Genomic DNA, 18,783 nt, shown 5'->3' with positions numbered 1-18,783 from the left:
CCCTAGGGGCGGCCAGATATGCGGCCTGGGTGGGCCCGCAGCCACGGGAGACCGCAGCCCAGGCTCGTCCGCAGACGCCGAGGCCCACCCAGGCCGGTCCATGGGAATGGCCAGCAGCGGGGGGCGGCCCAGCAGCGACTGGCGGCCCAGGTCCAGCGTCGGGCCCGCACGAGGGGGTAGGGTTTCCCCAGCGCCGCCGTCGGCGCCACGGCCGGGGCAGGGCAGGACGGGCGCGGCCGGAGGAGGGCCCGAGGGGAAGCCGGCGAGCGGGGAAGAGGCGCGCCAAACGCGGGGATGAAGGGGCGGAAAGGTGAACGGCGAGTCAGGACTGAAGTCAGCGGCGGCCAGGCGGAGGCCGAGCTTGCGGCCGGGTCCAAAGAGGCACCAGCATGCCAAGAAAGCCGGGCGGCGCCCCGATCGGCGCGGCCCACGACTCCCCAACACGGCGGACCGCGGCGGCGGCGGTGGCCCGACCCAAAGGTCGCCTCTTTGCTTCCCGGCGACTGAGGCGGAGCCAGTGGTCGGTGCCGGCGCCGGGCAGATTGGCGGGCGGCCGAACTCCCACCCCCAGGAGTAAGGCCACCGGCGCCATCCAGCCGACGAGCGCAGGTAGGAGCGGGAGGGGGGACGCGCTCGCGGCACACCACGGGGCGGCCAGCCTCAACGTCGGCGGCCTCCGCGAGGTCAGCCCAGAGGACCCGCTCGGGGGCAGGGGCGACGGGGAGCGTGATGGGGAGGCGGGCGATGGGGCCGCGGCGGGGAGGGCGGGGGAGGGAGGCGCGGCCATGGAGGAGGGTGGCGGCGGCGAGGCAGGGGGAGCCGCCGCGCCGGGCGCGTCGCCTCCGGAGGCGTCAGCATTGTCGCCAGAGCACTCCATCCCTCTTGCACTATGTATAAATGCAAAAAAAATACTCTTATTGATTATTAAGATAACATATACTCCCTCCATTCCTAAATATTTGTTTTTTTAGGATTTCAAATGAACTACCACATACGGATATATATAGACACATTTTAGAATGTAGATTCACTCATTTTGCTTTGCATGTAGTCACTTGTTGAAATCTCTAAAAAAGACAAATATTTAGAAATGGAGGGAGTAGGATATAGGAGCATACCTTCGGGAGATTAGGCTGCTGAGAAATGCAATGATCCCTTTACAGTGATTTGGCTGTTGCCATGAGATTCTCCACCGTCAAACCAAACTCCCTGTATATTCTTCTAGCAGGACCACTTGAACCGAAACGGTTAATGCCGATTTTTTGCCCTTCTGTCCTATATAGTTCTGCCATCCTAGTGTGACGCCGGCTTCGACGCTAATCCTGGAAGTAACCTCGCTTGGTAGGACACTCTCCTTGTACTCCTCAGACTGCTCCTCAAACAATTCCCAGCAAACAAGCGAGACAACCTGTACAGATTTCCCCTCCTTCCTCAGCTGATGGGCTGGTTTTGCTGCGATCTCGAGCTCGGAGCCTGTGCTGATTAGGATGAGGTCAGGTTTGTGAATTGTCAGAAATGGCGTAGCCTCCCTTTGCAACGCCTTCAACCGAAGTTCCTTCCACCTGTGGGAGTTTCTGGCGAGAGAGTGCAAGGATGGAGGGCATTTTCCTGTTGAGAACCGCGATCCTATAAGAGCATCTCCAATAGGCACGCGCGTGGCGCGCTAATTTTTTTTACAGCATCGAAATAGCCGGTTTTGCACGCAGTAGGGTGCTGGCTCCGGCGGCCGCTGCAACAGATGGCGTGTGCGAGCAGCTCCAATAGGCGCGCTAAATATACAACACGTGCACCCAGCACAAACAACATTTCACACTCAAAATTGAACAAAGAAGATCAAACACATACAAAATAAATCAACAATAAATAGTTTAATTTATTACAATCCAAAAAATAGTTTATCTTCCATACGCAAATTGGAAAATAAGGCAGAGGGATCGATCCATCCATCCCTCCGCTTGGCGGCGACGAGAGGAGGTGGAGGAAGCAGCGGCGGCGCACGGGTATAGGCGGGGGAAGCGCCGACGGGTCGTTGGAGCAAATGGGGAAGGTGCGGGCAGCGGCGCGAGCGCTTGGATGTGACGGTTGGTGAAGTCGCGCGCGAGTCGTCGCTGTCCAGCGCGCGGGAACGGGCGCACGAAATAAGTTTTCCTCCGTGTGCTGAACCCATTATACCACGCGCGTGATTATTGCGTGCTGAGACGTCCATTTCGGCTCCGCGCGCAAAAATAAAAAGTTTTTTCCAGCCCGCGGCTAAGATAGCGTGCCTGTTGGAGATGCTCTAAGCCGCAGAAGTCTCGGTTACATCAGCTGGTCGGAGCATTAATATGCCTGGCATTGCTCGGAGGCTGAATAACTGCTCAACCGGCTGACGTGTCGGCCCATCTTCTCCAAGTCCAATGGAATCATGAGTCATCACAAAATTCAGATAATGCCGTATAGGAGCTCTCATGCAGTCAGTGAACACAAAGAATGTCGAACAGTAAGGTATCAGGCCAGGGCTGTGCACAGCAATGCCATTGCAAACGGCGCCCATTGCATGCTCTCTAACGCCGAAACGGATGTTTCGCTCTTTAGGGGTGTCCTTCCGGAAATCACCAAACATCTTTAGCAATGTCATGTTTGATGATGCAAGATCAGCACTGCCTCCAAGAAATCCAGGTAATACTTTAGCAAGAGCATTCAAGCATTGTTGAGATAGGTTCCTTGTAGCATCAACAGGACTTTCAGGGGTATATTTCTGCAGAACAAACAAGGGAACAAAGTCAGACTTATAAATCATTCTGACACTTGATGAATATTACATAGACAGGACATTTATGTTTCAGAGGAGAACTCACCAAAAAAGCATCTTCCCACCCAGCCGGAAGCTTCCTTGATATTATGCTATTTAGCTCGACAGCCTCCTGGTGGTATTTCTTTTCATATTCTGCAAACCTTGCATTACATTCAGCTTCAAGAGAAGCACCCTCGTCAAGATGGTGAGCCCAATGCCTAGAAGGAGTGATTATTTAGTCAAACTTCAGTGCAGAACAAACTAAGTTCAATGCAATACCATATTACTATGCGATAATTTGAAAACTGAAATGTAGAGCCTCCGTTCCAAACAAAAGTTAAGTCTCCACTGCAGAATAATTTTCAACAAGGTTCAGAACTGAGAATTTGCACCGGAATTCGCCAACAGTAGTATGCTATCTTGTCAAGACTGTTTCCTCGAAACAGACACTACTATACCATAAAATTGGTATTTACCATATTGAATGTATGTACAATGGAACTGAAAATACCATGTTCAAGATTGTATAAAGCATACAACATCCAGACGAAGTGAAGAACTGCCTACGGAACAACTACATGTATAAATTTCTTGTTAACAGAATAATTTGTTTGCAACTATTGTGATGCTCTGCGGCTTGAGTTCTACAAGAACGACACTATACCTTTTCACCTCATCAGGCACATGAAAAGGCTCATGAGCCCAGGAAACATTTTTTCTGGTTGCCTACTTCCTTGGAACCTAAAGCGCTCCCATGGATACTGTGTGTGCTTGCCTTGTTTGGAGGTCCATAACCAATTGTAGTAGTTGTTAGGAAACGTGAGGAAGAGAGAATGACCGAACAGTTTTCTGTATTGAGAAGGAGAGAGAGATATACAAGGTTACATGGGCCTGGGCCTCACTCTAGACTATAGGCCTGTGCCTGTACAAGACAAACACAACATATCTACTATATCTAAATAGGAGCACCCCACTACTTGATTTCTCTTGACATGCAAGCTCTCCACATCAGCTCTGCCACATCAGCCACTCTTCCCTCTATAATACCATACCACTTAACGTGTTCCGTTGCTGGCGTGACCGATTGAGCTAGAGGAATCGAAGAGACGCCAAAGCGAACGGACCAAACAGAAGCCGAATAGACCAGCGAACGGAACCAGAAACAAAAACGCTTCGCGCCCTCTTGCAAATCAACCCATCGAGTAGTACGGCCTACAATTTTTTTCCCATGTCTTTAGTTTATTTGTACGGCCCGGCGGCTTGGCTTCCATGCCCGCGTGATGACGCTCATCCGGCACGATCGCCGGTCCAGCTCGCCTCCGCAGATCTCAAAGGATTCCCCTCGCGGGTGTTGTGCCTGCTTCCTAGAGGCGGCGGCCTTTGTGCCCCGATCCTCCTCTTCATTCTCTCTGTCCGTTCCGGCAAAGGTAGCGCTGGCGTCCCACTGGGTAGGTTGGCTCCGGTCAGTTCACCGTAACTGGACCAGTGGATCGGGTCCAGATTTGTGTTTATTTCCGGCCTTGGAGGACAATATGGTAGCCACACCGGCGTCAACCATGAAGTGGACGTGACGTCGGGCAAGGATTCTTTCCGGCCTGGAAGGGACGGTCTGATGGCGACGCCGGTAGGGCCTCCGTTCAACCGGGACGACTTGAGGAGCGTGGGATCCAGCTATGCGTTGTGTTTGTCATGGATTTGTGGGCAAGGGCGATGAACTTTTGAGTACGGCGATGACATCTCTGAATTTCAAGGTTATGCACTCTGTTATTCAGGATTTGTTCTGAGATATCAGATTCAGTATGCATGATCTTCTATTGCTAATTTGTTGCCACTAACGATTTTCCTACTCCGTGGTGAGGCCATGTAATCCCACTACCATTCTGTTGCTGTATGCCATAAGAATTACCCTTTGTGTCTTCATAAGTTCACCTTTCTATTTTCCTTTCCATCAGTTTCTTTTGTCCTAATCGCTAAGATAGCACATGATTTGATTTCATGCATTCTATGTTGATCAACAGGTTAATGAAAGTACCACATCCTAACATTCAGTACCCAGCCGTGCCCTGCATCCTGATGTTTGGAGTTATGCTCCCTGTCGCTTGCCCATCTTCCCAGAGCGAGGTCCTCCCCGTCTGCCTAGATGGACTCTACTGCTGTCTCGAATCCACAACACTGCTAGAGCAGATGCACTTGCACCTTGACGAGCGTCAGCAAGGAACTAACCAAGAAGGTTGTGCTCACTTACCAGATCAACATCACCACCAGTGTAATTATCTCCCAAATTTGTCGTCCATATCTTGCTTATTTGTTTGGGTGTGATTACCTATAGATTAGCATTGATCGTTCATGAACCTGTTTATTGTGACTATGCTTTGTATAAGATTGGCATTGAGGAGATCTTTGTAGACGATCTCAATAAGATATGGTAACCAAAGATAATCTCCCCTTCTTCTGGATTGCACGGCTTTGTGACCTTCTCCCCTTAGTACTACAATGGCCATCTGCTGAATCGACCACAACATGTTGCGGCCAGAGGTAGCAGAAGCCGGTTGGAGCATCACTTGGTCAAGAGGGAAAGGGTTGTTGTGCTCAGATATGCTGCCTCACTGTTAGGAAAATAAACAAGGTACACCCAAGATCACAAAATTCCATTAATTTTGCAGAGATTATTATTGATCACTGTAATGTGTTGCAGGCGATTGTGTTTGTGCAAAATAATCGTGTTGCTAAAGCCTTTGAGGAAGACAATGCTACCAAGCACTAAAGGTAACACACTTGATCCATTTTACTCAAGGGATTGTAGTAATTTTTCGCTAATCTAACCATCATGTATAGCAGAGATCACTAAAAAAATACCTTGCAATACTACATATACTATTTCTATTTTATTTTTCTTTCCAAATTTTCTCGCTACAAATTCCCGCCGCAACGCGCGAGGTATCACCTAGTATACTTAACACCCCTCCCCCCCTTGAAACATAAGGTTGGTCAGGAGCATCTGATACACCAAGTTTGAGAGTGTGAATCCTATGTTGATATCTAGTTTGTGCCTTGGTGAAGAAATTTGCGACTTGAAGCTCTGATGGGACATATTGTAGCTTGACAGTGGATTTTTGACAATGAGATTGAGTGAAAAACGCATCCACACCAATGTGTTTGGTCAACTCATGCTTGACTGGATCATTAGCAATCTGAATAGCAGCAGTGCGGTCACAAAGAAGAGGTGTTGGTGTATGACATAAGACACCAAGATCATCCAATAGCATGCAAAGCCATACAATCTCTGTTATAGTAGTATAGAGAGCCCTAAGCTCTGCCTCGGTGCTGGAGCGAGACACAGCAGTTTGCTTCTTTGACTTCCATGCAATGAGAGATGTACCAAGAAATATGCAATAGCCAGTGACCGAGCGACGATCAATAGGATCACTCGCCCAAGTGGAATCAGAGTAAGCATGAAGCTGGAGCTGACTGGAATTAGCATAGAACAAGCGGCGAGATGTAGTTCCCCTTAAATACCTAAGGACTTGGAATAAGTGACCATGATGAACTGAGGTGGGACCACAGACAAACTGACTGGGAACATGGACTGCATGTACGATGTCAGGTCTGGTCACTATGAGGTACACTAGACTGCCGACAATGTGACAATAGCGAGAGGGGTCCTCAAGAGGAGTGCCTTCAATAGGACGGAACTGCAGATGAAGCTCCATAGGTGTAGCAGCAATGTGCGTGTCAGTGAGACCTGAGCGAAGAGTCAAATCTTGAGTGTACTTTTGCTGGGAGATATAATAACCATCATCGGTGTGCTCAACCTCAATCCCGAGAAAATAGCTGAGAGACCTCAAATGTGACATCTTGATTTGTTCACTCAATTTTTTCTTGACAAAATCAATATACCCAACATCGTCTCCAGTGATCAACATGTCATCTACATAAAGTAGAAGCAATGTACGGCCATGCTCTGATGTATGAATGAAGAGTGCAGGGTCATGTTCACTAGGAGAAAACCGGAAACTTGAATCACAGAATTGAACCGCTCAAACCAGGCACGGGGCTTGCTTAAGCCCATAAAGAGCCTTTCAAAGACAACAAACATGACCTGATGGAACCTTGATACCTGTAGGTGGCTGCATATAAACTTCCTCATGTAAATCACCATGAAGGAAGGCATTCTTCACATCCATGTGGGAAATTTTCCATGACCGAGTAGCAGCCACAACAATTAGAGTTCGAACTGAAGTCATGTGAGCAACAGGAGCAAATGTCTCATCATAATCTTTCTCATGAGACTGCTGAAAACCTCTTGCAACAAGGCAAGCCTTGTAGCGTTCCATATAACCATTTGACATGGTTTTAACCTTATACACCCATTTTCAAGTGACGGGGATTGAACGAGGAGGTAATGGTACCAAATCCCATGTACCAGTACGCTCTAAGGCTGCAAGCTCCTCAGACATAGCCAGTTGCCACTCAGGTGACACAACTGCCTCCCGATAGGTACTAGGCTTAGAAACAGCCCCTGCATATAAGTGCTTCTTGTATCGCGTTGCTAGAGAAGAACCATCAGTGCAAGGATCAGTAGTACTGGCTGGAGGAGTAGAAGACAAAGGCATAGATGACTGTGTGTCACATGGAACTTTAGAACGACGAGTGTAATGGAAAGTACTAGCTGGAGGAGTAGAATAACAACGAGTGTAATGGAAAGGAAGACTATCTAGAGGTGGAACTAGTGTAAGGGAGAAAGCAGTTGGTGAGGAAGGAGATGAAACATGTGGTGGAGATGGTTCTGACTTTAGGACAGAGGAAGGTTGTTCAGCTATGGACTCATCTAAAAAGATAGGTGGAAGTGAAAGAAATGAGGTAGACTCTAAAGAAGTTGAGGATGATGGTTTAGTGGAAGGGGAGTAGAAGAAGGGTTAATCCTCAACAAAAGTGACATCGCGAGAAAAGCGAATGCGGCGAGCAGAAGAATCATAGCAACAGTAGCCCTTATGTTCAAGACTATATCCAAGGAAGACACACTGAGCAGACTGAGCAGTCAACTTGGTACGCTCACGAGGTGCTAAAAGAACATAACAAGTACAACAAAAGACACGGAGGTGGTCATACGTGGGGGGAGAACCAAACAAAACCTCACCAGGACACTTGCCTCAAGGCGATTAGAAGGTTGGAGATTGATAAGATAAACAACAGTTGAGATAGCTTAACCCCGAAAATGAGTGGGGACAAAGGAAGAAATCAGAAGGGTACGAGCTGTCTCAACAATATGGCGATGCTTACGCTCAACAACGCCATTCTGAGCATGGGCACCAGGGCATGAAAGCTGAGGGAGAGTACCTTCAGGTGAGAGAAACTCGCGAAAAGCAGTAGATAGATATTCCCCCCGGAGTCAGAACAAAAAACACGAACATCACTGGAAAACTGAGTATGGACCATATGTTCAAAAAGCCTTATATATAGAAAACAACTCAGAACGATGCTTCATAAAATAGACCCAAGTATGTCGAGAGTGATCATCAACAAATATGACATAATGTTTGTGGCCACCTTTCGAAACAAAGGGGGGAGGACCCCATACATCAGAGTGCACTAAATCAAAAGGATGACTAGAATGAGTAGTGCTGGAAGAGTATGGAAGCTGTATTTGTTTCCCTAGCTTACAACCCTTAAAGTGAAAACCAGCATCTATGGAAACATGACCCAAAACACCTTTCGAACAAGGGTAGATAAACGAGAACCACACAAGTGACCTAAGCGAGTGTGCCACTGGGCAAAAGAAAATGACGAAGTGGATCTTGATATTGATGCAGCCATCCGGAACGTGAATGTGGTGGAAGCTGAAGGAAGGTGTAAGGTGTCAAGGATGTAGAGGGATGTGGATCCTCTACGGTGATGGCCAGTTCCAGTGACCCTCTTGCTCTGACGGTCCTGCACATAACAAAATGAGTCATCAAAACCAACAAAGTAGTTCATATCAGCAAGTTGGCCAACAGACATAAGATTCATGGACAAATCTGGAGCAAAGGAGATGGCAGGAACAGAAAACTTGGATGTGCAAAGAGAACCCTGATGAGTAATAGAACAAGGTGTACCATCAGCAGTCTGAACAGAGGCACCATCCCGCACTGGCTGGCAAGACACAAGCTGAGAGCGATCAGAGATCACATGGAAAGAAGCTCCAGAGTCCAGAACCCAAGGCTGGGTTGTAGCAACAGCGGGCTGAGAGAGAACAGATGCAGAAGCACCCCTTGCTTGATGCTGATAAGGAGCCCGGGGTGCATGACGCTGCTAATTGAGGGCCCATCTAGACTGAAACTCAGCTAATAGCTTTGGATGAAGCTTGAAACAACCATCTCTGTGGTGTCCTGCCTTCTTGCAGAACAAGCAGACGACAACTGAAGGTGTGGCCTTGGAGGCACCTGGCCGCTGAGGAAAAGCCAGAATACTAGTGTGTAGAGTCTGCACAGAAGTATCCCCAAGAGAACAGAGATGAGTCTCCTCAGCGATCAAGCTAGCAAGTGCCTCTATCAACGTGGGAGGAGTCGTACGACCAAGCAGAGTGTGAATGTTCTCAAAGTCTGGCTTAAGACCCATCACAAACTGAAACATGAGAGTCTGATGGTCATACTTTTCCTTCGCTGCACATGACTCACAACCAGAATTACCCTTTGGAACCATGGAACCTAGCTACCCAGTGATGCGAGTGAAAGCTCCATAGTACTCTTCTATGGACATGTCTTCTGGCTGCCGAGTGTTGTGTAACTTCTGCAACAAGGAAAAATGAAGTGCACTGCTGGGCTGAAGGCAGCGCTGCTCAAAGTACTTCCATATCTCTTTAACTGAAGTGTGATGCTCAAGACTCATTCGGAGTAGGGTTCAACACCCAGAATTAAAACTCCCATCACACGATCATCGATCTTTTGCCAAGACTTCCTTGCTGCATCATCATTTGGACTAGGTGGATCATCTATGAGATGAGAAACAAAACCAGCCGTCCTCAAGACAGTCTAGGCAGAAAATGCCCATTCCTTGTAGTTTGAACCATCAAGCTTGATATCTATGATCAAAGAACCAAATCCGAAATTATTTCTTGCCATAATGGTGAGCGGCCAGCAACTGGAAACACCGAATCTGATAGCAGCTGCAGGTAGCAACAAGAGAAGAGCAGCAGACAGCCACAAACAGGAGAAGCAACCCACTAGGCTGGCTGCTGGACTGCTTGCTGGAGAGTAGGGGAGGCGCCTAGAGCTTGCTGGATCTCACTGGATAGAAGGAGGAGCTTGCTGGATAGAAGGGGGAACGCCTGGAGCTTGCTGTAGAGCAGGGAAGGCACCAAGAGCTTGCTGGAGATGGTTGTTGGAGAGCAGGGGAAGTATTCTCACAGAGTAGCTGCGAGGACACACAGAGGAGCTGCTGGAGAGCAGCTCCTATAGGTTGATGACGAAGATGGGATGGGGCAGCGATGTGGATGTCCTCACCAGACAGATCCGCATGAATCACCTCACCGGCGGCGATTTCGTGGGTGGCGGCTGGAAGAGAGACTAGGGTTTGGTCATGGTCTGATACCATGTTAGGAAATGTGAGGACGAGAGAATGACCGAACAATTTTCTGTATTGTGGAGAGAGAGATATACAAGGTTACATGGGCCTGGGCCTCACTCTAGACTATGGGCCTGGGCCTAGGCCTCACTCTAGACTATGGGCCTGGGCCTGTACAAGACAAACACAACATATATACTTAACATTAGTCACCATATACAAGACCATTTCCAGTTGTCACTTATCTGATATAGTAAACCGTGTCGAACTAAAATAAAATAAATATTATTGCCCGTCTGATCACCTTGATAAGAGTTGGCTTATCTTTGACTTCCTTTGCTTCTTTTATTGCTTCACGGATGACATCATAGCCAGTGTGGCCATTCTCCAGATAGTATGCCATCCTATGGCCTCATATCGGGCAAGCACATCTTCCGTGAAAGCAATACCCGTACTTCCATCGATTGATATATGATTATCATCATAGAAGGCAATCAGCTTTTGGAGACACCAGTGGCCAGCAAGGGAAGCAACCTCATTCGCAACACCTTCCATTTGACAGCCATCCCCAAGTATAACATACCTATGAGATGTTGAAGAGGCAAAGCAGTTGTGACTTCAACGCCATCTGTTTCAAAATTTTCTGGATGACCAGGAGTTCTGCTTCCCCACTGTCGGAAAGCTTTCAGATCATCTATCTGCATCAACAAACAATTTCAGAGTTCAGATTTTTTTTTTGTCTGTCAGAGTCGAGAGGAATCCATCCTACACCACCCATCATTTTGCTAACATGCTCACCCAACAGGAATTTGCTCCCAATTACAAAAAGAAACGAGTAACCAGATGTTCCCAAAACATGATATATTCCAATCGCCCAAGAACTACGGAGTTATGAATTTACTTCAGAATTCGACATCTACATTTATACTGAAAGGCTATAATCGCAGATTTCAGTGATCTCTTTTCAGATTTGGTAATGAATTTACAGCTGAAATTGCAACTTTTATCTTACAATTGATATGAAACAACTTCAAAGTTCAGATTTTTATTATTATTTGCGGGTGCAGATTTCAGACTTTTGACACAACACATACAGACTTACAGAGTTTGGCATAGCACAAATACAGAGTTGTTCTGGCAATCGAGCAAAATGTGTACCGTGACGCTTTGGTATCCGGCGAGGTGGAGCAGTGCGTAGTGGAGGCTGCTCTATTCCAGGTTTTGTGAGCATTGCTTGCTTAAAACTAGGAGGGCAAGACTTCATTTGCTCGAAGGATCAAGATAGTCAGTATTGTTACAACAGCTAAGAACTACTCCATGGTTAAAGAGAGATGATTGGCAAGAAAGATACTCAGGCTACCTATCGAATGCATCTGAACATTGCGCTCATTGAAATACCACTGATTATTGAATGTCATTCTAGACCAGCGATGTGCCTGTGCGTTACAACGGATCCAAAGTAGACTAATACATGCTCACAAACTTGAAGGAAAAACGCTCTAGTTTTGGTGTATATATCACTAAAAATATGTTAGGTCTCGCTCAAAAAGTATTCCTCGTGGCTGTTTGGATGAGGTGATGGGTGTGTGGTTGGTTTCAAGAGACTAAGGGGTTTTCTATAAATTGGAGCAGATATGTGGGGTCTTGTTGCAAAAATGCCACAACTAACCTCACATGCGTTAGATGCAGATGTGATGGTTAGAATTGACGGATGGCAGACACACCATCATCACCGACTATGTCTTTCATAGGAGTAGAGATAGTTTGTAGTAGAAAGATAGTGGGGTGTGCAGGATTCTATATGGAAACGGACAATCTCCCGTAAATGGCTTACTTCCCTGTTTCAAGGAAATACAACAAAAAAAGGTGGCTAAGGAATTTTTTGAGAAATTTATCCCTATTTTGCTGCATGAATTCGACACTCTCACTCTTTTGGAAGGGTGGATACTATAACATAGAGGGGCGCAAACAACTAGACAACAGAGCTCAAAGAGTAACAGGTAGTACTCTCGAAAAAAGAGTAACACATAAAGACTAAGCATGACAGAAACACTAATGGGAAACCAGCGGGCATCAAACCCCAACGACCAAAACAACCACTTAAACCACTTATGCTATAGGAACCATCAGTAGTCAACCAAGATAGATCAGACAGATTAGCCCATGGTAATGTTGATGGGCCTATCTATGATCCAGCTGAATGAGATGGATGTCATAGGCTCTGCCTTTTGGCCATTACGTAGGTGGGTCTTCTCCTCCAACCTGTGGATTTTTTTTTTGGAAGGACTAGGAAATTGCCCGTGCGTTGCAACGGGAGCGTAATATTACGTTGTCACGACATAAGAAGAAGATATTGTGACATTTGATCAAAAGGTGTTGTGTGTAGTTTCAAACCATGTTGGTGTGTCCATCGCCTTCCTCGGTCAAGCTATTTTGATTATTTCTCTCCTCGCATATAGCGGATCTCCTTGTCCAATCTTATAGAAAGAAATGTCAACAGTTACAATGCCAAATCAATATTCTTCAAGTTTCTTCTATACATAAAATATATATTTGGCATTGTAGATATTAGTGATTTTTAATATAAATTTGATCAAACTTTGCAAACTTTGAATTGACACAAATTTAATACACGGAGTAAAAATGACCAAAGGAAGTACGTTACATGAAGTAAATCCCTGAAATAATTAAATTGAACAGTTGGCTGAAGATTGCGGCGTAATACACGATTCCCAAGCAATAGGTTAAATATCAAGAATCTCTCTAAGACAATGTTTCTCATGTATGCACCAGTAGTACACTTGGAATTTTTATGCGAACCAATTTGTAGTTGGATGGTTAGGAGCACAATGATATACCCAGGCCACCGGAGTTCTTGCATTTTCTTATATTTATTTTAAGTCTTTCGGTGATGTGCATTGAGTGGAAGGAAAAAAATTCGACGATTACGAAGGCGTCCATGGTGACTTCGTCGATCTCAAGATGATGTGTCGGTTCAGTTTCTCGGAGGTGCTCATTGGGATATGATGTGTGTGCGCGCGTGCGTTTGTAGATGTGAGTGCATGAGCGTCTGCGTCTGAAGTATGTTCCAAGAAAAAAAGTACACTTGGAGTTTTTTTTGTTGTTGTAATTTCAACACTATTTTTTTTTTTTGCTATGATTTGAGATTTTGTTTTTCGTTGGCAACCAGGACGATAAGGATATGGACTTTCTTTCTAGTAGAATGGATCTAGATCCTTTTGGAGCACATGCCAAGCACGTTTATGTCACAATGAGCAGCACAGTTTGAGAAAGCAGAGAGACCCCTTTGGTTTAAGTAGGATGGACCAGCACCGGCGATGGTGAAGCAAGAAGGGGAGACATCGGTTCAGTGGGTCTTCGGGATTGGCGGAACGTCATGGGCGGCGGCCGTCGGTGCTATAGGATAGATTCGCAATCGGGGATGGAGAGATGCAAGGTGAGGGGCGTGGCGGAGATGGTCGTGGCCGATAGGAGTAGCGTTGTGGCCCCATGGCCGACTCTACTGGTGGCTGCAGGGATCGCCTTGGGATGGCTAGTGGGCGGAGAGGGAGGCAGGTGAAGAGAGACTGGAAGATTGCGCCAGAGAGAGGGGCGCGATGCCGGGTCCTGGTCGCGGCCGCCGATCGCCGACGGCGTTGCCTGCTCTTGATGGGGGGAGAGAGACGAAAGATACGGGCGGCGGCGGAGTGCTCGTGCTGGAGAGAGAGAGAGAGAAAGAGAGATGCGCGTGCATAGGCCTCTGGCTGTTGACGACGCAGAGAAATAGTGAATGGTATGTGCGATTTTTATGGGAAGAATCGGATGTGGGGTTGGGTGGATTGATGGACGGGGTGGAGGGAGTCGGACGACGACGTATGACGGTTTAGGGGAGACGGAACGTTAAGCTTTTTTTAGGTAGTAGAGATGCACACGTAGTCCCGCGCACACCTTCCCTTGTGTGAGAGTCCGGTGGCCGCCAGCTCCTCCACCCCTCACTGCTTTATGAGAAGCCCTAGAATGCCACAGTAGTCAGAGGCAGTGTAAATGCCGGCCTGCTGCACCACGGCCCCGCACTGCGTGCAGAGGTCATTGTCGCGGCCGTCAGTCATAAGGGACGCCGGCATGAGATCTGAGGATGCATCATGCATGCCAGTTCGCGCACGGCGCGGTCCAGGTCGATCCCGAACAGCTTCCCCATGATGGGCGTGTAGGCAAGCTCGTGCTGCTTCTCGTCGGCCGCGATGACCACATTTATTATTAACAAAGTCTCTGTTAGGTTTGCATATTGATTATTGGCCGGAATGGTCAAATGCATGGACGAACTAACGTGCTGCCGGTCCAAATCGGTAAATAATTGGCTGAAAATACAGCGAGCATGTCTCCGCATGTTAGTTAATACAAAGTTGAGTTATCTATTTTGAAACGAAAGGAGTAACAATCAAGATAATAAATGGTCACCAGGTTTGTTATTCTTCCAAAGTAAAGAACTGAATATTTAATAGTGATGTAGGCGGAGTTCGTGAGGAATCTAAAATTTGACATTATTGTTTCTTGCTTCTTGGTTCTTGCTCAACTTATTGTTCTGTTCCACTATACTTAGTGGCATTCCTCTTGCCTAATAAACATATTAAATGGCTATTGCATTTTTCAACTCAAAAATAAAAATGGCTACTGCAATGTTGCCCGTCTTTCTGATCCATAATGTCATCTTGCTAACCGACCAACTAGCACCGGCCGACAACCTACCTATGAGTCCATGAGTTTGCTTCTTCGTTGGTTCAATTCCATGAGTCTCATTCCGTATGAATTAAGATCATTCCTGAAATTTTGTCCAACACCTAGCCCCCGGAACCCATACACCCACATACATATATTCTTGATCTTAGGATTGTTAACAAATTTATGCAGAGGCATTGGCTCGACGAGTAGGTCAATGCAGGATCAATGTCAATGCACGTACATAAAAGCGTATTTTTGGGGACTGCCTACAGGAAAGTTGCCTGATTTTATATATATATATATTTATTTATTTATTTATTTTATTTTTTTGCTTGTCCAGGTGAGATACACATCAAGCTGGCTCGCCCTGCAGCATGCAGCACGCTCCCTCCTGGATTCAAAGCGTCATGACCATTCAGAAAGAAAAAGATGAAGCTGTGCGTGATGGGCCGTTGAACATCTATATGCAAGCTTCGCATGCTGGATGATGCTAGATGCACGTGCAAACGTAAGCTCATCTTATCTTCGAGGTTTCTGATTGTGCTGCTTCAACTTGATTAGAAATGAACAAGCAGCTGGAAATTACTAATCTGTACTCGTAGTTTATGGAAATCTCCATCTTGTCTTCCCGAGTAAACCGTAGTACGTATAGTACCTTTTTACTCGACAACAAAATAATACAAAAATCACTTGCAATATATGTATACAGAAAATATATTTGGTCGTATCCGAAGCGAAGATGACCGTGTGGTATCTCAAAGAAATGAAAGAAAACTGAAAGAAAGAAGACCACGTTTCTTTCTGAAGAAGAAATGATTATATGAGTCATTTTACCTCACATAAGAAATAAAGCAAACTCTTTGTAAGGAAGCATGAACTAGGGGAGTGGTTTATCATTAAAATAAAAAAGAAATAATAAAATTAAGATTATGCAACTATGCCCAAATGAAAAAACTATAAAGACTTAGTACCAAACTATGCCTACTATACATTTTTTTAGAGGAGAACGGCCCTTTGCAACGAAACAAATGTAAGTCATCAGATACTTAGGCTTGGTCCGATACATAACAGAAACTGACTTGGTACCTTACAAGAGACAAGACAAAAAAATTGAAAAATAATAATAAATGCACAAAAGAAATGAAGTTTCCGAAGGAAGAATGAATTAGTGGCTTTTACCCTTTAAGTAAAACAAAAATGAAAAAAAAAAGTAATGACAGCAAATTTGCACATAGTTTACAAAGAAATTACACTTTTTATAATACGTAGTACAATACTAATGTAACAGTATGATATAGTACTTTCCTCGGCGCCGTTTGCAATGGCAAAGTATAGATGAATAATGTTTAATTCCTCCCAAATATATCATATATAGAGAAATGGCGTTTTATTTTTTCATAGTAAAATTTATTTAAATGTTTTTAGTATAATTAATAATTTGATTAGGCCACGCTGATGTTGACGGGCCTATCAAAGATCCAGCTGAATAAGACGGATGTCATGCGCTGGGCCTTCTTGCTGTTACGTGTGTGGGCCTTCTCCTCCAACCTGTAGATTTTTTTTGGCAGGGAACACACGTAGTCCCGCGCACGCCTCCCGTCGTCGGATAGTTCCGCCGCCGCCAGCTCTTCCACCCCCCACTGCTTTATCAGGTGCTCCAAAATGCTACGGTAGTCCGAGGCGGTGTAAATGCCGGCCTGCTGCGCCACGGCCGCGTAGTGCGCAAAGAGGTCACCATCGCGGCCGTCGGTCACGAGGGACGCAGGCATGACGATCCGGCGGCGCATCATGTACGCCAGCGCGCGCACGGCGCCGTCCGGGTCGATCTCGAACAGCTTCCCCACGATCCGCGTGTAGGCCAGCTCATGCCGCTTCTCGTCGGCCGCGATGGCGCCGCATATGCGCGCGAGCGCCACGTCGCCGTGCTCCTTGGCGCGACGGGCTGTGTTGCCGTGGGAGATGGACGTGGCACGCTCCTGAAAGGCGACGTAGATGAAGCCATGATAGGGGCTCCGCGCGGCGTTCATGACCATGCCGGACTGGATGAGGTTGTGGATCGTCCTCTCGACCTGCCGCATGTCAACGCGGCCGGAGAGGAAGAGGTATCTGTTGAGCACGTCGCCATGGCGGTTCTCCTCGGCGGACCAGCCGCGGATCCAGCGCGCCCAGGCAGTGGCGTTGGAGCCGGTGAGGTCGCGCACGGCCTCGAAGCGGTTGGGTATACTCTGGTACGTCGGCAGCGTCTCCTCCGTCACCATGTTCCCGACGAGGCACACGAGGTGCGCGTCGGGCAGACCGGCCGCGCGCGCTGCGATGTCGGAGCACGCCGCGTGGAAGCCGTCGGCGCCCAGCGACGCTAGCTCCGGCAGCAAGTCCGTCGGCTGCCACGCCACCTGCGCGGGCTTAAGGAGCGGCACCACATTCGCCTCCGCCCAAGGCTCCAGATGATCGAACACCTCTAGCTTCGCCAGTTCCAGGTACATGAGCCATTCGTCGTCAGTGCCCTCCTCTTCGTGCCTAGCCGCAACGGCGGCGCCCCGGCCAGTTGGAGTTTCACCTTGGAGTTGCGCAGGTTGTGCCAAGCAGTTGGCGGTGCTCATACTCATATCCGCCATGATTCTTCCTCCATTATTCGCCCTACTGCATCTCCTGCGTAAAATCAAGTAGAACAGTGATCGAGAGATGCATTGCATGCATCGATCCACTAATCTATTTTCAACTGAATTGTACATACGCACGATACGTACCAGTAGGTGATGTTGGTCACTTTGAGACCTACTCCCTCCGTCCTTTAAAGAATGTACTTTCAACTTTTTTGAAAAGTCAAACTTTTTTATATTTGACCGTCTTTATATAATAATACATCAACATTTATGCCATCAAATTAGTAGCATTAGATTCATGATAAAATATACTTTCATCGTATACCTATTTGATTTCACAAACATTGATATATTTTTGCACAAACTCGGTCAAACTTTGAAATAATTTGACCCTCCAACAAAGTTGGAAGTACACTCTTTAAAGGACGGAGGGAGTATATTATTCCATGTCCATGGCATCGATACTGGACAAGGATGCCTGAGGAGCCATGAGCTTTGCGGTATATCTTCCTTTTGCGTCGGTGGAGCATATTTATACAGCAGCTTCACTCCACCATCAATCAAGTTCTTGGAATAATCATTTAAACTTCCTTTTGCATTGGCCGTATGTCAGAGGAGCTGGTTCCGGAGGTCTGTGGCCTCTAGTCATAGCCATTTGGAGATGGTAGCATGAATTTTGTTCAACAAATATGAATGGCGGTCCAGTAATTGAATTAGTGAAGCATTAGTGTGTCATGTAATATTGCGTCGTTAATGGCCGTTTCACCTAACCCTGGTAGTTTGCTGAGTTAAAAGTTTTTGGAAACTCCGCAATGACTATTTAAATGTTTGTCGAGTGCACAATAATAGAAACTCGCAAAATTAATGATTGCTAATGACTGTCCAGCTGAGTACTTTTGCCGAGAACAGAACTCGCCAAACACAACGTTGAGTTGTTTCTGAACTTCGCCGAGTTCCCTCTGAACTCAGTAAATTCCGCGATTTCATTAGTGGACTTCGTCTGGAACTTGATACTTGACAATACAAGATAATTGCGTATTCACTGGATAGGCAGAGGGCTACCCCCTCCCCCGGTACATCAATCAATGGATAGGCAGAGGGCTGCTCCACTCCCCGCCCCGGTACATCAATCAATGGATAGGCAGAGGG

General features: G+C 46.8%; 1 protein-coding gene and 1 pseudogene across 1 annotated transcript; both read right to left on the bottom strand.

Annotated features, from left to right (window-relative positions):
• Window positions 1-1,157: 1,157 nt before the first annotated feature.
• Window positions 1,158-14,627, bottom strand: LOC119360463 (annotated as a pseudogene).
• A 1,846-nt stretch (window positions 14,628-16,473) lies between these two features.
• On the bottom strand, window positions 16,474-17,646 carry LOC119360462 (acyl-[acyl-carrier-protein] desaturase 7, chloroplastic-like). Its single transcript, XM_037626092.1, has one exon. It carries the CDS (start codon window positions 17,644-17,646, stop codon window positions 16,474-16,476), a length of 1,173 nt encoding a protein of 390 aa, XP_037481989.1.
• Window positions 17,647-18,783: the final 1,137 nt, after the last annotated feature.

Source organism: Triticum dicoccoides, chromosome 2B, assembly GCF_002162155.2.
Source record: "Triticum dicoccoides isolate Atlit2015 ecotype Zavitan chromosome 2B, WEW_v2.0, whole genome shotgun sequence".
Classification (NCBI taxonomy): Eukaryota; Viridiplantae; Streptophyta; class Magnoliopsida; order Poales; family Poaceae; genus Triticum; species Triticum dicoccoides.
This window is presented reverse-complemented; position numbering and strand designations above follow the sequence as displayed.

What these genes read in the sequence shown, in the direction of transcription:
- LOC119360462 (XM_037626092.1), bottom strand. Translation starts at nt 17,646, where the DNA reads ATGGCGGATATGAGTATGAGCACCGCCAACTGCTTGGCACAACCTGCG.